General features: G+C 52.6%; 1 protein-coding gene across 1 annotated transcript; it reads left to right on the top strand.

The window, feature by feature from the left end:
- Positions 1–19,554: 19,554 nt before the first annotated feature.
- LOC125756598 (piggyBac transposable element-derived protein 3-like) lies at positions 19,555–21,897 on the top strand. Its single transcript, XM_049411490.1, has 2 exons — positions 19,555–19,753; positions 20,047–21,897. The coding sequence occupies exons 1-2, from the start codon at positions 19,666–19,668 to the stop codon at positions 21,066–21,068; spliced, it is 1,110 nt and encodes a 369-aa protein (XP_049267447.1). The 5' UTR covers positions 19,555–19,665; the 3' UTR covers positions 21,069–21,897.
- Positions 21,898–22,496: the final 599 nt, after the last annotated feature.

A 22,496-nucleotide genomic window follows, 5' to 3' on the forward strand; every position in this document is an offset into this window, starting at 1 on the left:
GTTGCGGCTGCGGGGAAGGGGCGCACCTCGATGCTGTCATCGCCTTCGAAGCGGTGAAATGGGAGAGAATCCGGCAAGTGCGTGGCATGCGGGAACCATGAACCACAACACATCGTATCGCGCAATGTTGTCAGGGGGTTCTGTGACTACGCGGTGTAGTTTCTGTATTCTTTCTCGCGCGTGCTGTGCGTTAGCGCCCGATATGGTGTTTTAGGGGCGTAGCTCCTCTTAGTCTAACCTTGTCACGTCTCCGTTGTCCGGCGTAAACGGATCTCCCGTATGATGCAACAGATGGCGCTGTCTCATAGAAGTACATACAAACTGCATTTCAGGGACGATATTCTAGATGGCGCTGTACACAACCTGTGTCGTCATAACCATTTCTCGTCTCATTTCCTAGATGGCGTTGGTCCAATAGAATTGTGTGCTATATGGCGCTTGTGTGAATCGACACTAGATGACGCTGGAAGTGCTGCTGCTCTCCGATTGACGCTGCGCGGGCTGCGCGGGGATGCGCGGGGAGCGAGCGCCTCTCACATTCTCCTGGATCGTCGCCGTACGTGTCGGATCGTTGGCGGAGCATGGACGATGCGCAGCGGCGGGCGCTCGCTTGGCGGCAGCCAGGCGGATCCCGTGACGGTGCGCGCCAAGGACGCCGCTGCGAAACGGGCTCAACGAGAAGCGAATCCCGAGACCATGATTGCTTCAGGAGCTTCGCCCAAGCTCTTCATCATTCACCCGTGGATATGCTGTAATTTTTTTGTTATCGCCGTGTGTCAAGGAACAAGCATGATTAGTTGTAGAAGCGGTAGCAGTAGATGTAACGAGCTTGAGTTATCTTTCAAGCGATCGCGATCGTTCAGGAAGCGGATGTCTTCGACAAGGCTGGTATCTGGCAAGCCATCCCGATCGGCGAGAAAAAAGACGACGCTTGTTGGCTGTTATCGGAGAGCTCACTCGCTCTGATCCCGACCTTCACGATGCTATTTAGGATTCCGTGAAGAATAGAATAAATTTCCAGGCGAGAGCTAACGTAACTAACGGGCCCATTCACAGCAAGTGAAAGCTTTTTTCTTTCTTTTTTTCCCGATGAGGGCACTGCTGAAACAAGTTTTAGGCAGTCGACCGATATTTTTGGGGGCTGCAGCTCGCAATTACGAGCCACACCACGTGGATGTCTTGCTACAAGGCCGAATTACAAAACTTTTCAGAGCCAAGGCATAGCGGCGACCGAAATTCGCGACACCAGCACGGGTCCCGTTTCTCGATTCGGCGCGCGATGTCGGAAAACAGTAACGTTTCCACCATAATCGGATGTGCCGTAATTCAGGCTGTTGCCGTGCTTTCATGCGATCTTAGCCCGCAACTATATTGCTTTTTTTTTTGCGATAGCAATTATATAGACACTCCGACGCGAATTTTTTGCCTTCGCCATGATCTTCCTTATCAAGTCCAAATCGCGATTACATCACCCTGTGCGTCGTATGCTCCATGCGCAAGTGAAAGCGCGCGAGCGCTGTTGACAAACGGGGCTTAAAGGGACACTAAAGAGAAACAATGAATCGGTTTAGATCGATAAATTGTGCTCTGAGAACTCTAACGTCGTTAATTTCGCCGTCATAGGTTTATTAAGGGAGGAGAAAATCGTTCAAAGCTTCATTTTAAATTTCGCGCCGAAATCTCCCCGCGTGACGTCAGGGATTTCAAAGTGTATTTATCGTATTTTGGCGCCATTGGCTCAGCAAAATTACCCCCAACTTGGTATGTTAAGTCTATGGCCCCCTCACAGGACAATGTACTTCATTTTTACCGATTAGGGACTACGTAGTCCCTAGTAGGCGCCGTCAAAACATGTGACGTCACGGCGAATGGTGCGGAAACTTCAAGGTGGCGTCGGCACCCACATTTGTTTTTGCGCGTTTTCTCGCTTACTAAGCGTCTTCTCGCAGCAAGAGTGCTGTTTTTGGTATCGTGAAAGAGTACCTTACTAATATGAAAAAATCGTTTTGCTCTTTAGTGTCCCTTTAAGCAGAGATGAAACGAGCCGACCGTCTCGTTCGCGCGATGGTGCACATGGAGATAGGAGCCGACGGGTTAGGGGGGGGGGGCCTGCGTGAGTTCGACAGGAAGTGCGTACTTAGTACCAGCGGGCGTGGTCGCGTGCGCCGCGACTATCTTTAGTGGGGATCAGCAGACGGCTCATATCTTTGTAGGTGTTGTGCTCTAATTGCAAAACTTCCGTTGAAGCTATAGATAGCAGTGGCGGATCCAAAGAGGGGGGCCGTAGCGGCGATCACCCCCCCCCCCCCCCTTAAGCCAGCTCCCGCCCCCTCCCTCAGTGCCTGTCGTCCAGCTCTTTTGTCAGGCTGCCTGTTGAAGTTGCCCCCTTTTTTCAGGTTGCTTTGCATGCCACTGCCAAAAAGGGGTAAAGAGATATCTTGTCCCTGCTTTCCACCTCTCTCATCGCTCTACCTTTTCCTGCTTCCCTATGCACATTTACAACGAAGGCTTCCTAGGCACCGCCACAATCCCCTCTGGGCTGTTGTAAATATGCTGATCCACAAAATGCACTGCTGAGCGGGGGCTTCAGCCTTTGTACACTCCCCCCCCCCCTTAGGTACCCGAATCCGCCCCTGAGCCATAGACAGGGCACTTCTCTTAGTGCAGTGGCTGCGTTTCCTGAAGGAGCGAGCTGCTAGCCTATATTTATGTAAAATTCCTCTTGTTGCTATTGGATTTACTATTTTGCTCTCGCGGTGAAACTGTGACTCTTTTTTTCTAACGTTGGATGGTTTTCGGATGTTTGCGTTCGTGGAGAGCAAATGGTTCGGCTGGGCAACATGGTAGAAAAGGGGTTGCATTGCTCTGGGCAACACGCGAGGATTTGTCAACAACCCGCAGCAGCAGAACAAGCGCAATTCCACATTGCATTAAAGGGGTACTGACACAAAATTTCGCGGCCGAGATAGCCTGCTGGATCGATTTCCGTGTACGTGCATGTACCATCTGCAAAATATCGACAGCGAATAAAGCTTGGAAGGTATTTTATATGAATTTTGACGTTCGCGAGCGCGATCCAGAATTATAGGCCGCACCTGGTGCATTGACACCCTCGGAGGTGACCGAGGTGACTCCCCTACTTCCCCTACGTAATCGTTTCAGCCGGTACAAGTTATGATGACGTCATAGGCCGCCATTTCTGTTTTGACCGCGCTTCCCGACGAATCGCTCCTCGCCAGCGGGTGAAACCTGAAGTGATTCGCCACGTCGAAAATTCCTTCCATCCCCCGCCGCAAGAAACTCGTCGCCGTCAGACGACAATGAGCCCAACGACGACAGGCCACGCGGAAATGCGTCACTGTTCTGTGTGCTCACGTGACCGAGCGTTTCACTCGCTAGGTGGTGATAGTTGCACCCGGCGGCTTTGTCGTTTTTGGATCTCTGTCAAACCGAAACTGAGGCTGTGTCGGTAATGAGGAGCTTGTAATTAATTATCTGTCGCGCGCTGCAGCAAACGATGTAGCAAACGATGCAGCAATGTGTTGCTGGGGGCCTGTCAGTCATGTTATGACTGACAGGCCCCCAGCAACACATTGCAGCAAAAAAAAAAAAAAAAAAACGCGGGGCGAAAATTTTTGTGTCGGGACCCTTTAAACCCGCATTTGTTTCGTATTACATGTGACACTCTGGCAAGGCATCTAACTGTAATTGCTGCACCTCAAGCTCAACAAAATTGATTTTTTTTCGCACAAAAAATAAAAAGTTTTTTAATGTTGCCATATTAGTCGAGCATTCTTGTGCCATTTTCAGTTTAAGATTAATCCTTCGCAACTATGCCTTGCATGAAAGGCCGAATTTCAATTTAACGAAGTTTCGATATAACGAAGTGAGTCGTCGCTTTTACCAACTTCGCTATATTGAGGTTTAACTGTTCTATGTACTATTCAAATGGGATTAAGTCGTTCTTATTTGCTGACGTGCGTATTAGAGAGTGACATCACCGAGCGATGTGGTCTCTACCCATCTTGACATAAAACAAAGTTCTGCTTCACTCAGGGAATTTTAGCAAAACACTCAGGGAAAACCTGGAAAACTCAGGGAATTTAGAAAAGTCAACTCGGTAGACACCCTGGATGATAAACCTTTCCTTTTCTTACTGAAGCAGATTTAGCACTGAAAATTTAAGTGCTCGTTTTTTGTAAATTTTTTACTTCGCGTACATCATTATCACTCTGTAATAGGTATTAGATGTCATGTTGAGGAAAAGAACTTTCTCGCACAAGAATAATTTTCCTTCAGTATATTCCCTAGCACGTTCTCTAAATACTGGTCGAAATCTATGTTCCTAGATACGGCGGTTGCTGAGATAAAGGAACAAAAGTACAAAAAAAAAAAATGCATGTTTTGAGATAATTGCGTTTAAAGTGGAAAATCTGCTTTATTTCAAAGTACCACAAAATAACTGTCAATTGAAGGACCCTTTCAATAGGCACCAGCCAGATACTCATCACAATATCACTTTTTCTTTTGTGTTGAGGCATCTTGCCTGGCGAGCCTCCTTTGTCACCTGCTGTGCAGCCCTGTCAGTGAAGTATTGTCGACGCAGGTCAAGGGTGTGTAGGCCCTGCAGGGGTGGATGCCGCGTCGTTAGGCGTTTAACCTGTCGGCTGCTACTGCGAGCAGCCGACAGGTTAAACTTGTCTGCAAGCTGACTGGGCCACAAATTAAGACTCCAGTAAGGGTCATATTGACAGTTTATTTCACCAGTTATTTCTTGTTAGCTCAGTTATTTTTATTGCACAGAAGGAGTATTAATGTGATAGCAACAACTCTGAACAATGTTCGTGATTCTTTTTAGCATACGTCAGAAAAAGGGTGAAAGGCCGGTGTGCGAGTAGCAAAGAGCGTCGTCTGCAAGAGGGTAATAAGGCAGAGCTGTCAAGCGGCAAAATCGGGAGAGTAACTGGAGAAGGCATGGCGAGAACAGAAAAAATAAAAGGAGGCGCTGGTATACGGCACGTCTGAAATTTCCAACTTTCTTTGCCATCTGTTTTTTCAGACTTTCTGTACTTCATACTCTGATTGCTGGCCCGAAACAGCATTATTTGAAGCCACAGCCGCTGCAGTGTTTATTATCTTTAAAGGGGCCCTGCAACACTTTTCGAGCATGCTCAAAAAGCGCTGCCGATCGGTAGTCGAGGCTCTCGAGAACACGCGAGCCAAATATTATAGCGATGCGCACGGCCTGGAATTTACAATAAATTCTCAAAGTCAGCTGAAAATCGCTCCCTCTTCTCTCAACAAATGATGTATTAGTCGCAAAATATGACGCGATTGTCGGCAGTTCCACCATTGGCTGATGTTATAATCACGATAACACCCTCATTATTACTTTCGTTGTTAATTTTGAGTTCGATAAGTAGATAATATGTACGTTTATATTATGTTATCGCGTTAAAAACACCGAACAAACATTAATATTAGCACTTCCGGTCTCACCGACAGCTCGTCTGCTCGTAGTTGCGTGGTTCCGTTTTCTTCGCCATGCGCAGTGCCGAAAACGTGAATATTTCTGTGCTTTTGACCATCGCCGGTTGCCGTTGAGAGTGGCAGCCGTTCGAGTGTTGCCTCGTCAGCTGAGAACTGCATCGTCGGCACGTTCTCACGACCGACCGAGGCACGGGCGCAGCGTGTCTCCGATAACAATGCTGGCGTCCGGTAATGGCGGCGCTTCGGGGTCGTCTGCCAGTGCCGTCTTACGAGGCGGTGTATCGGAGTATGGGCCGAAACCGATCTCAGCTGTCATTTGTTCCAAACGAGCGCGCACGTTTGCTTCCATGGTTGGCAGAGTGATGAAAACACTACGGCGTTCGAGGTGCACACCCAACATTACCAAACCGACGCGCAGTTTTCAAGCACGCACGATACACAGCGCGATCGACTCCGCTCGACGAGAACAACGCAAGCCGACCGGAAGTGGCGGCACAGACCACGTGGTTGCGCCGAGACGCCAGAGAGAAAAAAATGAAAAAAATGCCGCCGGCGCTGACGTCGCCTCCTCGAACCTCCGCCCTCCCTCCCTCCCCTCACGCCGCGCGCAGCTTTCCGCGCGCTCGCTGCGTTGAGTTGAGAGAGAAAGCTGCGGAACGTGATCTCTATAATTTGGTAACACCACTTAGACTTGACGGATTCGAAAAATTTTTGCGGCATATGACTCGTGAAGAGTCATACGTCAATAATGAGACTATTCCAATATAATTAAGAAAGGTGTTGCAGGGCCCCTTTAAGCTTTTGAGACAGTGCTCTTGTGTGCTCATCTGTTTACTGCGTAGCGGTTACCAAAAGTCGGTTTGCCTGCACTGCAAAAGTTTTACGCACTGAAGCACACCAAGGCTTGGAAAGGGCCACTGTCACAGGGCACACTTATACACACGAGTGCCCGCTGTGTGCTGTTGGTAAGACATTATTATGTACCCGTTTTAAATGTGCTAATGGTTAAAACATAGTTCTGAATTCCTGATGAAGTTTACAATAAGCCTAGTGTATTCGCTGACTTGCCGCAGTGGCTTGTCTAGGCTGTGCTTTTTGATAAGTGTGTTCTGTGAGCACTTTCATTTGCACAAAGGGGAATCAGGTGTCGACTGTACTCGAGGGCCACAGAAAGAAGTTGCTTTTGAGTGCTGCAGTCCCCATGCCTGAGAGGAGGGGTGGCCAGTGGCGGTGGGTCCTAGAGTTGGGTGGGCAGCCAAACCACTGCCGTCCACGGGGGAGTAACATGAAAGCACATAGCCACACAGGCTTGAAGGCATGTAAAGCATGCAGACATTTATAATTGTCGTTGCACAGAGCCACACAGCAGCTTCAAGTTCATCTAAATTTCTAAATTTGTGTTTCAAATTCCTTGCATCAATGTATCTGAATTGTTTTTTTAGCACTTATTGACAGAATTGAGCACCAACATTACGTTGAGCATACTTCTGTATCATGGTGTTGAAAAATCTTTTGCGATTTTTGGCCCCTTAAAGGAGCCCTCCAACCACAATGTTCGATCCCCCACTTTTTACTTGTGTGTTGCATAGGCTGAAGGATGGAAAGATTAGTGCCGCAAGAATGGCAGCGACAGGGGCAAGCAGTCCCAAGTTATTCAGCTTAGAAACTTCACAAGAAAAAAAGAATGTCTACCTTCAACTTGGTTTACACGGGGTCACGTGACCACATTTCACTCGTTAGTAGCGATGGAAGGCGCCACCAATGGAATGAGCTGATAGGTCCTATGTAGAGGAAGCTTGCACATCATTTTTGTCTGTTGCATTGAGCGCAGCGATCGCAGCGTTACCACAGTAATGAACAACGTGGCACCGCACCCATGCACCCAGAGAAAAAGGGCGAGACAAATAACAATGAGTCGAGAATTTCACCATCGGAATGCTGTAACACTCGTGAGTGCACACGTACAAAACGCATTTTTGTTGTGCTGACTTCTCTCTTGTGTCCTTGTTTGCACGCCTCTTCTATGACATGAATTCCTACCAACTAGCTCAGCCTTCTGTTATTCTAATGCAAAACGTGGCTGCTCAGGGGGGTACACTGCCAAGAGGAAAAACCTTCGCATAACGACAAACCTTGTGTGCATATTTCTCTATGCTCTGAGGCCACCGGTTAAAGGGACCCTAAAGAGCAAAACGATTTTTCTCATATTAGTAAAGTACTCTTTCATGATGCTGAAAACACTACGCTTGCTGCGAGAAGACGCTTAGTAAGCAAGAAAACGCACAAAAACGAAATGTGGGTGGCAACGCCACCTCGAAGTTTTTGCACCATTTGCCGTGACGTCACATGGTTTGACGGTGCCTGTAGAAGTCGCTGCCAGTGTGCCTTAAAGTGTGTGGCCACAAGGAGGCACTACAGTTCACCGAGCAATATATAAGGGGAATTGGGAAGAGGGAATAAAGTTTTTTTTGGTTTTCGCTTGCCAGTAGTCTGCCTCGTTCCTCGGCACCTGGGCTGAACATGGTGTCAGAAGTGGGATTCCGCCGTTAATGCGACATGCCTAACGACTCGGTATCCACCCCCGCCGAAGCCAAAGCGAACAACGGTCACGCGGGCGTATCTGGTCTGCGTCGACTAGCAAACTTCACATTTTCTAACCCGGGAAAATGGCCAACGTGAATTTCCGGCCTGCACAATGCCAGCGACGAGGCCCAGATTCGGACACTTCTTTACTGTATGGGACCACAAGCCAGAACCATTCTTCCTTCCTTGGGGGTCTCGGCACAAGAGGCGCTCTCTTTCACGTCTGTCAAAGAAAAATTGGATTCGCACTTCGTGCATCCAGTAAATGAGATATACGAGAGTCGTCATTTTCACCACCGCATTCAGCAGCCAGGCGAATTTTGTGGGGATCCGAGGCACGCCCGAAGCCACTGCGCGGTCATTTCGCCGTTCTGCGAATCCTTTCCCTCTCCCGTTCTCCCGCGACGGCAAGTGGCGCCATCTGGCGCTACCTGCCGGCTCTCGTGGTGGCGCTGCACGCGGTTCGGAGCCGCGAAATTCGGCGGGACAGACGCGCGTGCAGGCCGGAACGAACTCGCTCTCTCTCCTCGGACGCCGCTGGGTAAGCACGCGTTTCCTTCTGGCCCGACGTCCCCTTTGGGAATCGCCGGGCTGTAGCCTGCCTGGGTGCCTCGGCACCCTTCCAGGCGCGTTTACCTCAGTGTTAGCTCCGGTTCGTACGCTAAGCCAAAGAGCAGTGCCTAGTGCTCGTGCGCGGTCGTACCACGCCGAGCCGCACTTGCCGGAGGCCCACGCGTACGGAGATTGCCCGAACCCTCGCGACCAGGCCCAGTGGTCATCGCGAGAGTGCGCAGCATAGCCGCGAGGGACCTTTTCCCGAGCGGCGTGTCAAAGCTCGCCATTGCGAGCTGCGACGTGCTTCGCGGAACCCCTTTGTGTATTGCGTCCGCCTGCGGGGGCCCTTTGCTCCCCGCGCCCCGGGAGCGGACGTGGTGTTTCGTTGGGGTGCCGTCGAAAGGCAAATAAAGTGTTCGTGTGTTGTATTTGGTCGAACACTGTGTTCATGCCGCGCGGCGCTCAACGCCTTTGCTAGCTGAGCGCGCGCGGAGCGGTGCGCTAAACGTAAGCAGGCGACGGTAGACGCGACCCTGTGGCTCGCTAAGCCTGAACCCGCGGTAGTCTTCGGCTCCGGTGAGCATCGAGGCTACCACACTGGCGCCCAACGTAGTATCAAAGGCTCATTAAGCCTTTGATTAGACTTAGCCGAGTCAGCACGCCTTTGCGAATCAGGCTCGCCGTGTTACCCGCGTTATGTCTGCTAGGCGTGATTTTTGTCCGCTGTCGTTTTTAGCAGATACCGCTTTGCTCGAGAACAGGGCCAGTGCCCCCTTCGGGCAGAATCCAGCACTCTCCCCTGTCACAACACCCAGTGTGGATGACGCGAGGCGCTATGTACCAGCTCCCAGTGGAGATGTAGCGTGTTGTGGGAACGGGGCCATTGCCCAACCCGAACAGTGCACACGGGCAAAGTGGACCGCTACTGCTCCCTTTGGAATGCACGGCAGTTCCATGTCACATCGTTCCCAATCGGCTCCCAACGGAGCTTACGGAGCGCAGGTCGGAAACGCGGCCTCAGCCGTCACCGACTTTTGCCCGCTAGCCGCAAGCGGCTTAGCCATTTCACGAGAGGCTGCCCCAAGCGGCGGCTGTGAACAACGACAGGCGCTCCCCGAGAGTGGCGCGACGCCGGCCGGTATCCCTTTTGAAGCCGCGCCCCTTATCGAGCTCGGAGAGAGTTCCCCATCGCTCGACCGCGCCGCTAACGCACCGACAGCTTCCTTTGAAGCGGGTGCACAGACGCTGCTGCAAAATGCCGCTCAAATGATCCAAGCGCTCTCGGGAGCTGTACAAACGCTTTCGGCCGTTCCGAAACGCGCTCACCCCGCTGTTATGTTGCCTGTGCCAACTTTCAGCGGATACGGTGATCTGCGCAGCGCCCGAGATTACCTTGACTCTCTGTCACGTTATCAGAGAGCATTGGGTTTGGATGATCAGGAGGTGCTCGGACGCGTCGTCCCAGCTGCACTGACTGACACGGCGGCTTGGTGGTATCGGCTTTCAGGCCACCGGGCAGCAACCCTCGATGAGTTCCGCGCGGCCTTCCTGCGCGAATTCTTACCCGCTGACTACGAGAGTAGGATGCGGCGCGAGCTCGAGCTCCGCACGCAAGCTCTTGATGAGTCACTTCAGGAGTACGTACGCGCGATGGAAGACCTTTTCTCTATCGCTGAGCCCAGAGCTTCGAACGAGGAACGCGTCGAACGGGTGATTAGGCAGGCGCATCCGACCTTTTCGGCGTACCTGCGCGGCAGTCGCTTCCGAGATTTAGAGGAATTGGCCGCCAAGGCGAAGCGCATTCAAGGCGACATTCTCGCCGCGCGCGCCTATCGCCCGCCACCGCCAGCCAGCGAGGCCCTTGAACCACGCTGCGCATGGGGAGGGGCCGTACCCTTTCCCCAACGGCAACAGCCCGCCGGAGCTGCCTTTGCGGCTCCCGCTAGAAGCGGGCACAGTTGGGAGCTGAGCGATCGCGCTCTAGATCCCTACGCGTACGCGAGGCGCGCAGCAGCCTGTGCTGCACCGCAACTCGACGCGCGCGAGCAGGGACGCTATCCGACCCAGCGCATCGATGAGGGTGACACTCGTCATAACAGATCCTTTGATCAACAGGCGAACCGACCCCTGCCGCTAGAGGCTGCTCCTCCTCGGGAGAGGGGCCGCGACGGCGCATCTTCCCTTTCCTGAGACGGAATGCGCTGCTTCCGCTGCCGCGAGCGAGGGCACATAGCGAGGGAGTGTCCCGTATCTAGGCCTCCTGTGAGGCAGGGAAACGGGGGCGCGGGTCGTTCGTGAAGGCACGAGCGGCCGAACCCTTGCTTCTCCCCTCCGCGTACCGGGCAAGCAGTCTTGCTGGTGCGCACGCGCCGTTTATTTCGGTCATTATTGCCGGCCGCAAATTTTCGGGGTTGCTAGACACGGGCGCGAGCGCTTCGTTGTTTGGCGAACAGGTTTTGTCCCACTTGCGGAAGCACTCGGTGCGCTTGCGGGACAGCCGCACGACATTCACCCTCGCGAAAGGCGTGGCCCAGTCGGCTGGCGCCGCAAGGTTGACTGTCACATGGGGAGATCGAAGGAGACGCACGCGTTTCGTTCATCTTCCAGGGCTCAGTGTCCCTTTGATTCTCGGTCGGGACTTCCTCCTAAAAACCGGTATCGTTGTGGACATCGCGAATGGCGGCTATCGCGACGGACCTTTTTCCCAGCTCAAGCCGTTCATCAGCCCGCCGGCGTATACAACTGCCTGTGCAGTAGAGGCGTCGGAACCGTGTCGCGTGCAAAGTTCGGGGGCAGGCCCCTGCGCTATGCGCTCGTCGGCTCAAAATCCCCATAGGGATCGAGCGGCACGACACGCAGAGGCTCCGCATCCTTTGACCGCCTGTGCGACTCATTTGGATGATACACAGAAGGCTCGTTTGTCGGCACTGTTACGCGAGTACGACGAGCTCTTCACCGATCAGCCGGGCTGTACTGAGTTGGTGAGCCACGCGATCGAAACTGGCGACGTGCTTCCTTTGAAGTGTAACCCCAGGCCCGTCAGCCTGGCCAAGAGGCAGGTTATTGACGGCTTGCTGGACGATATGCTTTCAGCTGGCATTGTTCGCCATTCATCCAGCGCCTGGGCGTCTCCAATTGTGTTGGTGCCTAAGAAAGATGGCAGTCATTGCCTGTGCGTAGACTACCGCCGTCTGAACGGAGTGACTCGTAAGGATGCCTATCCACTCCCCACGATTAGCTCCATCGTAGGAAACCTCGGCACTGCGCGGTACTTCACCACGTTAGATGCCTCCAAAGGTTACCTACAGGTCCGGATGGATGAGCGTGACCGGTGCAAGACCGCGTTCACCTCCCACAGAGGGTTGTTTGAGTTCACTCGTATGCCCTTTGGTCTTTGTAATGCTCCTGCGACTTTTCAGAGACTCGTGGACCGCGTCCTCGGGGAAGCAAAGTGGTCATACTGCATGTGCTACCTCGACGACATCGTGATTTATTCACAAACCTTCGAAGAGCACTTGGCCCATGTTGCCGATGTGCTCGGGAGGGTGAGGGCTGCCGGGATGACGTTAAATCCCACTAAAGCCCAACTAGCGCAGACTCGAGTTCAGTTACTTGGGTTTACGCTGGGCGAAGGCTCCATTGAGCCAGACCGGGAGAAACTTCGAGCAATCCTCGATTTCCCCGCGCCCAAGGACGTACGCGGCCTGCGCCGCTTTCTTGGAATGGCCAACTTTTACCGGTCGTTCATTCCGTCCTGTGCCCGAGTGCAGGCGCCCTTGACCAAGCTCTTGGGTAAGTCTGCGGTGTGGCGATGGGGACCTGAGCAGCAAGAGGCGTTTTGCCATCTGTCTAGCGCCATTGCGGAGACAGCGCAGCTCAAGCTCCCCGACCTGACCAGACCGTTTGTTGTCCAGACTGACGCGAGTGATCTGGGATTAGGAGCAGTTCTCCTACAGGAATACGATGGCGTGTTGGAGCCGCTGGCCTTTGCCAGCCGCTCGCTGATACACGCGGAGAAGAATTATTCCTTGACTGAGAGGGAGTGTCTCGCCATCGTGTTTGCACTGCGTAAGTTTGACGTCTACCTGGATGGGACGAAGTTCGTAGTGCAAACAGATCACAGCGCGCTAAGCTGGCTGATGCGGCTCCGTGAGCCTGCGGGCAGGCTGGCGCGCTGGGCTCTCTTAATACAGCATTATGACTTTTCAGTGCAGTATCGGAAGGGGCGCACTAACGTGGTAGCTGACGCGCTATCTCGTGCCCCAGTGTCCACCGGGAGCCTGGATTCTGGTGCGACAACCGCTAGCGGTGCCTTTGCGCAAGCAAGCGTTGGGGGCGAAACGGCGGCTGAGCCGCCGAGCGGAGAGAAGGGTGAGTGCGCCGACGAGCGAACCCTTTCCGCGAGCCAGGCAAGCAGCGCGCCGCAAAGCGGGCGAGAGGGTGAGCAACACGAAAGCGAACCCATGACGCTGACGCAAGCGGCAGCGATGGCTGCAGTCCTGAGAAGGAACGATGCCAGGCTCCCCTTTGGGAGAATGGGAATCGCTTTCAGCAGGCAAGAGCTACTGAAGGCCCAGCAAGATGATCCGTGTTGTCGCGAGTTGAGCGACGGTCTCAGGGAGGCTGAGCGCCGTGACGCTGCTGGTAGTGCGGCGGGCGCAGGGGGACGGGAACCGGCGTGTGTCGCCGGGTCCCCCGCGGATAAATACTTGCTGGACCATGACGGGCTCCTGCTGAAATACATAGCCACCAATGAGGAGTCCGTGGACCCGTTTAGGGTGGTTATGCCCAAAAGTCTGAGAGCCGCACTGTTGCGATCCTCTCACGACGAACCCATGGCCGGTCACCTGAGTGGCTCCAATGTTTTTGCAAAACTGAGCAAGACTGTGACCTGGCTTGGCATGAAGCGTGACATTTTCCGCTATTGCCGTTCCTGCCATGTCTGTCAAGCGGTGAAATCAAGGGGTGGCAAGCCGCCCGGCATGATGAAACCGATTGTCAGTGAGCGTCCGTGGCAAGTAGCCACCTGCGATCTAATGGGGCCGTTCCCCAGAAGCAAGCAGGGGTTCATACATCTGATGGTAGTCGTGGATCATTTTTCGAAGTGGGTGGAATTGTTTCCGCTTCGGAAGGTGACAGCGCGAGCGGTGCTTGAGAGGCTGCAGGAAGTGTTTTGTCGGTTCGGCTTTCCGGAAAGACTGATTACCGACAACGCTTCGTATTTCACCGCTCGGGTGTTTGGTGATACGTGCCGTTCCCTAGGAATTAATCACTGCACCACTTCGCCCTACCATCCCCAGTCCAATTTGACGGAGCGAACCAATCGTACGCTCAAACCGATGTTGGCGGCCTTTGCCGAAAGTCAAAAAGACTGGGCAGACCATTTGAGTGAGCTCGCGTTCGCAATACGAACCTCCGAGAGTCGCTCTACTGGTTTCTCTCCTGCTTTCCTCAACTTCGGAAGGGAGTTGTCAAATCCGGTGACCAGTGTCATGCAATGCCAGCTCGGAGACGAGGAAGCACCAGCAGACTCTTGTGTTTACGCATCAAGGCTTTGGGACAGGCTTTGTCGAGCTCTCAGTAGAGCAAGGCAGAGTTTGGCATCGGCCAGGGCTGCGCAGAAGGCCCAGTATGACCGGAAACATCGCTATCTTTCATTTAAGTAGGTGATCTTGTCCTGAAGTGCAACCACGCTCTTAGCGACGCGAGCAAGGGGTTCTCAGCCTCGCTCGCTCCTAAGTGGCTTGGTCCGTACCGAGTGGAGAAAGCTTGGACTCCGCTCGCGTACTTGCTGAAAGATCCCCTTTCGGGAAAACTCAGCCGTGCCCACATCGCAGACCTGAAAGCCTTTGCGTCGAGGTCCAACGAGCTCCCGCCAGCGCCCAGTGGCACTGCGCGCAAGCAACGGGGCACACCCGCGACGGCGGACCGCATTCGGACCACGCACCGGTATAATCTGAGGAAGCGGTCACCTTAGTGATTTCGCGCCGGACGGCGGACTTATTTCCGCAACCAAAGGCCCTCACATTACTATCTAGCCTCAGTTGCCTAACTTCTTTACGGCCTGTGCTCGCAAAGAAGTGGGCTCCGCCCAGTTTGCTGCTATTTTTGTTTGTGGGAGTGTTCATGTTTACTTGATGTGTTTTTTTTTCGTATTTTTCCACGTATGGAGTGTCATTTTGTTTTGTTTACTTTTTCGCCGTTTTTTTCGTTTTGCCTGCGGAAGGGGTCATGAATACTGGTGCTTATACGGGGGGAGAGCGACGAAGGACGCTTCGCGCCTTCCATCGCGTGGCGCGTTGGCAGAGGCCAGTCTTCGGAGGTGTGTGTGCGTGTGTGTACGTGCGTGGTGCATCTGTGCGTGCCCTGGAAGTGCGCGGCGTGGTGACGACACCATAGGGAACCGCCTTCGCCCTATCGCCGTGGACCCTGGAAGTGTTCGGGGACCCGCTGACGTTAGGCGGACCGCCCGGCTGTGTCCTTGTCTCGGCCGTCGTCGTCGAGAAGCCTAGCTGCCGTCTGCCTCACGGCTGCTGCGCGAGGCTAGCTGACATGGTAGCTGCGCCCGGCTCTCTGCCGACGCCGGGACGCCTTGCAGCCAATTTGGTTTGGCGTCAGGATTACAGCAGAAGGACCGGCCGTCCCAGTGCGGTCTTTGGTCATCCAGCCTGGAATTCGGGACCTCCAAACCACCACCGAAGTGGCGTTCGTCGGACTCGCGGGTCTGTCGTCGACTAGATTGACGAGCCGAAGGTGAGCCCGTTCCGGGCATGCGGACAGCAAACAGGCCTCTTGCCTCGCACTCTGGCCAACAACATTACGCACTGCCTCCCCTCCGCGCCGTGGACGCTCTCCCCTGTGAGCGTCACGAACACTCGTCTTAATTTCTTTTACCCCCTTCCGTAGCACCATATTGTATAGTATAGTGTATTTCAAGTGTATTGTGTTATTTTTTTTCCCTTTTTTATTTGTAGAGTAATTAGCAGCAGTTTTGGGCCTGGGCTGAGGTTAGGTGTTGCTCATTGCATAACGCCTTTGCATGCATGGGCGACGACCGGCTGCATTTGCAGACCGGTATAGGGTGATTTAAGGAGAGGAGGATGTGGGGATCCGAGGCGCGCCCGAAGCCACTGCGCGGGCTTTTCGCCATTCTGCGAATCCTTTCCCTCTCCCGTTCTCCCGCGACGGCAAGTGGCGCCATCTGGCGCTACCCGCCGGCTCTCGTGGTGGCGCTGCACGCGGTTCGGAGCCGCGAAATTCGGCGGGACAGACGCGCGTGCAGGCCGGAACGAACTCGCTCTCTCTCCTCGGACGCCGCTGGGTAAGCACGCGTTTCCTTCTGGCCCGACGTCCCCTTTGGGAATCGCCGGGCTGTAGCCTGCCTGGGTGCCTCGGCACCCTTCCAGGCGCGTTTACCTCAGTGTTAGCTCCGGTTCGTACGCTAAGCCAAAGAGCGGTGCCTAGTGCTCGTGCGCGGTCGTACCACGCCGAGCCGCACTTGCCTGAGGCCCACGCGTACGGAGATTGCCCGAACCCTCGCGACCAGGCCCAGTGGTCATCGCGAGAGTGCGCAGCATAGCCGCGAGGGACCTTTTCCCGAGCGGCGTGTCAAAGCTCGCCATTGCCAGCTGCGACGTGCTTCGCGGAACCCCTTGGTGTATTCCGTCCGCCTACGGGGGGCCCTTTGCTCCCCGCGCCCCGGGAGCGGACGTGGTGTTTCGTTGGGGTGCCGCCGAAAGGCGAATAAAGTGTTTGTGTGTTGTATTTGGTCGAACACTGTGTTCATGCCGCGCGGCGCTCAACGCCTTTGCTAGCTTAGCGCGCGCGGAGCAGTGCACTAAACGTAAGCAGGCGACGGTAGACGCGGCCCTGTGGCTCGCTAAGCCTGAACCCGCGGTAGTCTTCGGCTCCGGTGAGCATCGAGGCTAACACAATCTGTGGATGACTTCTTTATGGCGTTACGCAACCTGGTAAAGCACTGCAGCTACAACAGCCCGCTTGTCGAGGACCGACTCTTTCGCGACAGATTTGTCGTAGGCGTAAGCGATGAGAAGCTGTCTGATCAATTGTGGCGGTGCACAAAACTTACCGCCAAAGAAATGCTGTGACAAGCTGGCGTACACGAGGATGCAGAGAAAGAGTGGTTATCACGTGAAAGATTGACTGTGGATAACGCCTTTGCCGAAACGCTAAACATGGATTCGACTCGACGAAACGATACGCTCACCCCTTCGTCCCATTCTTGCTATCAATCTGAACACCCGGCTGCACTATCGTGTGGCTTTTGCGGGTGCCAGTGGCACCCTCAAAAAGACAGTCCGGCTAGAAGATCGGTCTGCCACTACTATGGCATTTTGCCGAAGTGTGTATGAAGAACAGAAACGACCTGATCGGTTTCATCGAACTTCACGATGTCCCCACAGGGGCGTCTGCGCAAGCAGGCGTTTGGTGTGTAGCGACACCACGGACCCGAGCTAACAGGGGGGGGGGGGTTTCGACCCCCTCCCACGCCTAGCCGTGCATGGCTTTGCCGTGTCCGGGGAAAAGGGGATCCTGGGGGTTGAGCCGACGCCGGGTGTTTGGACCTTTAAGGCCCCCCAGCAGTGGCAACACACCTCTTTGGCCCTAGCTTCACGTAGACGGCACCCCTGGGCTGACCCACCCAGGGGAAATCGGCAGTCGCCTTTTCCTGTCCCTCTCTTCTCACACCTTCGCCTCTGTCTCTCACTTTACATCTTTCCTGTCTTCTCCTCACTTCTGTTTACTTCCGTTTTTCCTGGCGGCAAGGGTTAACCTTGTGTGGATGACCAGTCTTGGCTCACCATATATGGTTATAGCGGTGGTGTACGACTGGCGCTGGCAGACCTGTCTTCGCACATCTCTTGTCGCGTCCCCTTGTTGGGCTCGGTGGTGGGCGGTTGGCACCGTCGCCGAAACATAAAGCATGCTATGTTAAGTTCATCTTTTTCCAAAACCGATCGTACTGAACGCATGAACATTATCGCATGAACATTATCCAAAGTACCACGTTGTCCACAGCGAGCAGTCAGACGAAAAAGCCAGAACCATTTCACCATTTCTGGTGGCAAAAAGCCTTACAGAAAAACTTGGACCAGGTTACAAGGCGACTAAGATGGCCAGTGGCGATCTAGTCCTTGAGCTGAAAAACAGAAAACAGTACGAAAATCTCTCCAACCTCACATCATTCGGAAGCGTCCCTGTCACAGTCACCGCACATAGGTCCATGAACACCGTCCGTGGTGTCGTCTCAGATGAAGATCTCTTGAACCTCTCCGAACCTGAACTTCTTGATGGATGGAAACAACAAAATGTCGTCAACGTTCAAAGAATCAAAATAAGAAGGGACAATGTAGAGAAACCAACCAAGCACATAATACTAACATTCGGATCGAGCGAACTACCAGAGACAATAGAAACAGGCTACACAAAACTAAGAGTGCGCCCATACATTCCCAACCCACGAAGATGTTTTAACTGCCAAAAGTACGGACACAGCTCACTAACGTGCAAAGGACAACCCACCTGTGCCAGGTGTGCCTCTAAAGATCACATGTCAGACAAATGTGAGGCTGCAGCTCACTGTGCCAACTGTGGTGATGACCACCCTGCATATTCACGGTCCTGTGTTGAATTGAAGAAAGAAAAGGACGTTATTTCTTTGAAAGTGAGAGAAAATATCTCTTTTAGAGAAGCCAGGAAGAGATGCGCACCCTTTTATGGCACAACTTATGCGGATGCGGAGCGTCAGGGGGCAGCGTCGCACCGACCTCCGCCACTCGCCCGGCCCGTCCTAAGCGGACCGTCGGCTGTGGCACCTGCCCCCAAGGCGGCAGTAGTTCAAGCTACTCCGCCAACTCGCGAACAAGGACCGGCGACTCCAGGGCCGTCGGGTCTCAAGGCTTCGTCCCACCAGGCGAGGCCCGAAACTCGAGCCACTAGTCTGCCCCTGCGGGCATCCAGTGCCTCCGAGGAGGCAATGGACACGACATCGGCACCTCGGGTGCCGAAACACCGGCGCAGTTCTCTGGACCGCGCCAAGAAAACAAAAAAACCAATAACGGGGCCGGACGACCGTCCTGCCTCCTGAAACAAAGTATTTCACTTGAACACTCCACACTTCCTTATTGTACACCCAGCACCTTTCTATGACTAATATGCAGACACAAATATTACAGTGGAACATCCGAGGCCTTCTCCGAAACCTCCACGAACTCAATCCAAAAGTGCTGTGTGTACAAGAGACACATTTAAAACCACAGCACACAAACTTTCTACGCAACTACGTCATTTTTCGAAAGGACCGAGATGATGCCACGGTATCATCTGGTGGTGTAGCCATTATAATCAATCAATCCGTAGCATGTACACATTTACCACTACAAACGTCCCTAGAAGCAGTGGCTGCTCGAGCAGTTCTTTTAGATAAACTGATCACGATTTGCTCTCTATACATACCGCCACAATACAACCTACAAAAACAAGAATTCCAGTTCTTGGTAGACTAACTGCCGGAGCCTTATCTGGTCCTTGGGGACTTAAATGCGCATAGCGGTTTATGGGGTGATTCTCGCTGCGATGCGCGAGGTTGTCTCATTGAACAGTTTCTCTTCTCCTCCGGCGCGTGTCTGTTGAATCGGAAAGAGCCAACATACTACAGCCTTGCCAACAATACTTACTCGTCCATAGACCTCAGCATTACATCTCCATCCCTTCTTCCAGTCCTTAATTGGAGAGTTATTGGGAATCCCTATGGAAGCGACCACTTCCCAATAATTCTAAGCGCAGCAATAACAAATCAATATCCACCACTTGTCCCTAAATGGCAGACTGAAAGAGCCGACTAAAAACAGTTTCAAAAACTTGCCCACTTAAGCTGGACTGACATGTGTACCTTAACCCTTTCGGCCCTGGCGGTGTCAATTGACACCACACGACAAATGGTACCACCACGCGAAGAAAACGAAACAAAAACTCGCAATTTTTTGCCCAATGTGAAGTATCGGCCCACCTACTGCCATGGACATCAGTATTGTCGCGTTTTCTCGAACGCTGAATTTACGACGAAGAAGAAGCAGCGGCAACATCATGGCGAACGCGGAGTCCGGTGAGTTCCGATTTTCTGCAATTGTAGCTACGTAATTCCTTTGGATTATGTGCCCAGTTTTTTGTATGCTGTGCCTTAGTAGTACGTTAGTTGGAAGACGTTGGAGTTTTTTTGTTTGCACTTGTAGCATTTTCGCAGTGGCATGCTTTTGTCATGTACGATTTTGACACCGTCAGGGCTCAACGGTTGCAAATGGCGGTGTACGAGTTGATTGTGGCGCGTGTTTTAGAGGCGCGATATCTGAACAAATGCTGATGCGGTATGTTAATTACCCTGTTTTTCTTTGTTCACAGGTGCGGGTATACCTGTGACTTCGTTTTATTCGTGTCACCGTACCCGTTCCGCACGGCTACAAGCAGCAACGGACGCGCTGTTTGAGGAGCTCGACAACGGCAACCTATCCGACGTAGACGGCGAATTTGATGACTCGGACGACGAGGGTGTGCTGCCTTGTGCTTCTGATGAAGCTCCAATGGAGAGCGACAGTGAAAGCTCCGATGACGAGAGTGCACTGGACACATCTGGCGGCTGGAGACGAAAATCGTTCAAGGCGCCAGACTCAACATACAAAGGTGATGTCCACGAAGCATCAGAACTCGGAGAGTTGCAGTCCCCCTACGAATATTTCAAAGGGTATGTGCCAAATAGTGTATTTCTGGAGCTGGCTGAAAAAACAAACCGGTACTCGGTGTTTCACGAAGGGAGCTCCGTCAACACCAACGAGGCAGAGATAAGGCGTCTAGTCGCCCTACATCTCACAATGGGTGTTCTCCATTACCCGAGGCTCAGACTCTATTGGAAGCCGAACATGAGGTGCGATCTCGTGGCGTGTGCAGGATTGTCGCGCAACCGCTTCGAAAAGTTGCGAAATAACCTGCACATTGTGGATGTGAATTACCCTGATGCTACTGACCGTCTCTGGAAAGTAAGGCCATTGCTTGATATCTTCCAAAGCAAGTGTAAGTCACTTGTAGCAGAGGAACGCCTCTGCATAGATGAACAGATGGTGCCTTTCAAAGGGCGCCTCGACATCAAGCAGTATGTCAAAGGAAAGCCGAACCCATGGGGCATCAAAATATTTATGCTCTGCGGCGAGTCTGGCCTTGTATATGACTTTCTGCCCTATCAGGGTTCCACAACAAAGATCGAAGACCACATCAAACAGCAGTATGGTGTTACAGGCGCAATAGTGCTGCGTTTAGCTGGCCGAATTCCATCTGGTGTGGGACACAAGCTTTTTTTTGACAACTATTTTACGTCGCTGCCACTTCTCCGTGAAATGCTGTGTAAAAAATATTTGCTGCCGGCACTGTAAGATCGAACAGGTGTGAAAAGTGCCCTTTGAAGACTGAAAAAGAATTGAAAAAAAGTGGCCGCGGTTCTTCAGACTGCGTTGTGAGCGCCGATGGAAATATAGCGGTAACAAGGTGGATGGATAACAGGACTGTGACCCTTGCATCCAACTTTATTGCTATCGAGGACGAAGATAGCGTTCGTCGTTGGAACAAAGCCGAAAAGTGTTACGTGGACGTGAAGCGACCAGCAGTCATCAACGCATACAACCGCAGCATGGGTGGGGTCGATAAAGTAGACTTCCTGATTTCTCTTTATCGGACTACCATTCGCTCCCGAAAGTGGACGTTGAGAATGACGTTTCATTTCATGAACCTCGCAGTGGTGAACGCTTGGCTTGAGTACAGGCGTGACGCAGACAAACAGAACCTCCCTAAGCAGCTTGACCTGCTCGACTTCACTCTCAGAGTCATTGAGGCCCTGTCAGCAGCTGGATCGAAACCTGTGGCACCCAAGAGGGGAAGGCCTTCACTCTCACCATTGCAGGTTTCAAAACACCCGAGAATGGCAGAAAACAGACCTGTCCAAGATGTAAGGTTTGATCAGCTGGGACATTTCCCACTTCACGATGAAACGAGGGAAAGAAGGTGCAAGATGGAAGGCTGCACAGGAAGGACCCGCCTAATGTGTGAGAAGTGCAAGGTTCACCTGTGCATAACAAAGTCACGAAATTGCTTCAGAGCTTTCCATATGCGTGTATAACATCTCTCTTTCATCTATTTGATCACTTCAGCCATTTTGAATTGCCCTATGTCATTTTCAATAAAGCTGCCACGTATTTCACTTTGCAACCATTGAGCCCTGATGTACGTTTTTGACACCATACTTGTATCTCTGTAAGTAGTTACGTTACGAAGTTGAACTTTTATGGGGATGTTATTTACGTCCTAAACATGAAAAAAAATGCATTGAAAAAAATCTGCAACTAAAACAAAAAAATCAGGGCTGAAAGGGTTAAGTATAGAAGCTGCTGTGGACTACTTTACAGCCTTTTTGATCGATGCTGCAACCAAATGCATCTCGCAAACAAGTGGGATATCTGGAAAACAACGTGTCCCATGGTGGAATAATGATTGTCGCATTGCACGCAACAAGCAAAACAAAACATGGAGGTTGTTTCGGGATTCTCCGACAGCGGAGAATCTTATAAACTTTAAGAACATAAAGTCCCAAGGAAGGAGGACGCGCCGACAGGCTAGAAGGGAAAGTTGGCGGAAGTTTTTATCAGGCATCAATTCGTATACACAGGAGGCAAAGGTCTGGAACAGGGTCACTAGGGTAGTAGGAAGACAAGCGTATTCACTCCCTCTAGTAAGCACAGAAGGCGACAGCTTGGAAGATCAGGCGAACTACCTAGGCGCACACTTCGAACAAGTGTCCAGTTCCGCGC

Source organism: Rhipicephalus sanguineus, unplaced genomic scaffold, assembly GCF_013339695.2.
Source record: "Rhipicephalus sanguineus isolate Rsan-2018 unplaced genomic scaffold, BIME_Rsan_1.4 Seq238, whole genome shotgun sequence".
In the NCBI taxonomy this organism is placed as follows: Eukaryota; Metazoa; Arthropoda; class Arachnida; order Ixodida; family Ixodidae; genus Rhipicephalus; species Rhipicephalus sanguineus.

Coding starts and splice junctions, on each gene's coding strand:
- LOC125756598 (XM_049411490.1), top strand. CDS start 19,666: ATGGACATCAGTATTGTCGCGTTTTCTCGAACGCTGAATTTACGACGA. Junction 19,754..20,046: donor CATGGCGAACGCGGAGTCCG/GTGAGTTCCGAT, acceptor CTTTGTTCACAG/GTGCGGGTATACCTGTGACT.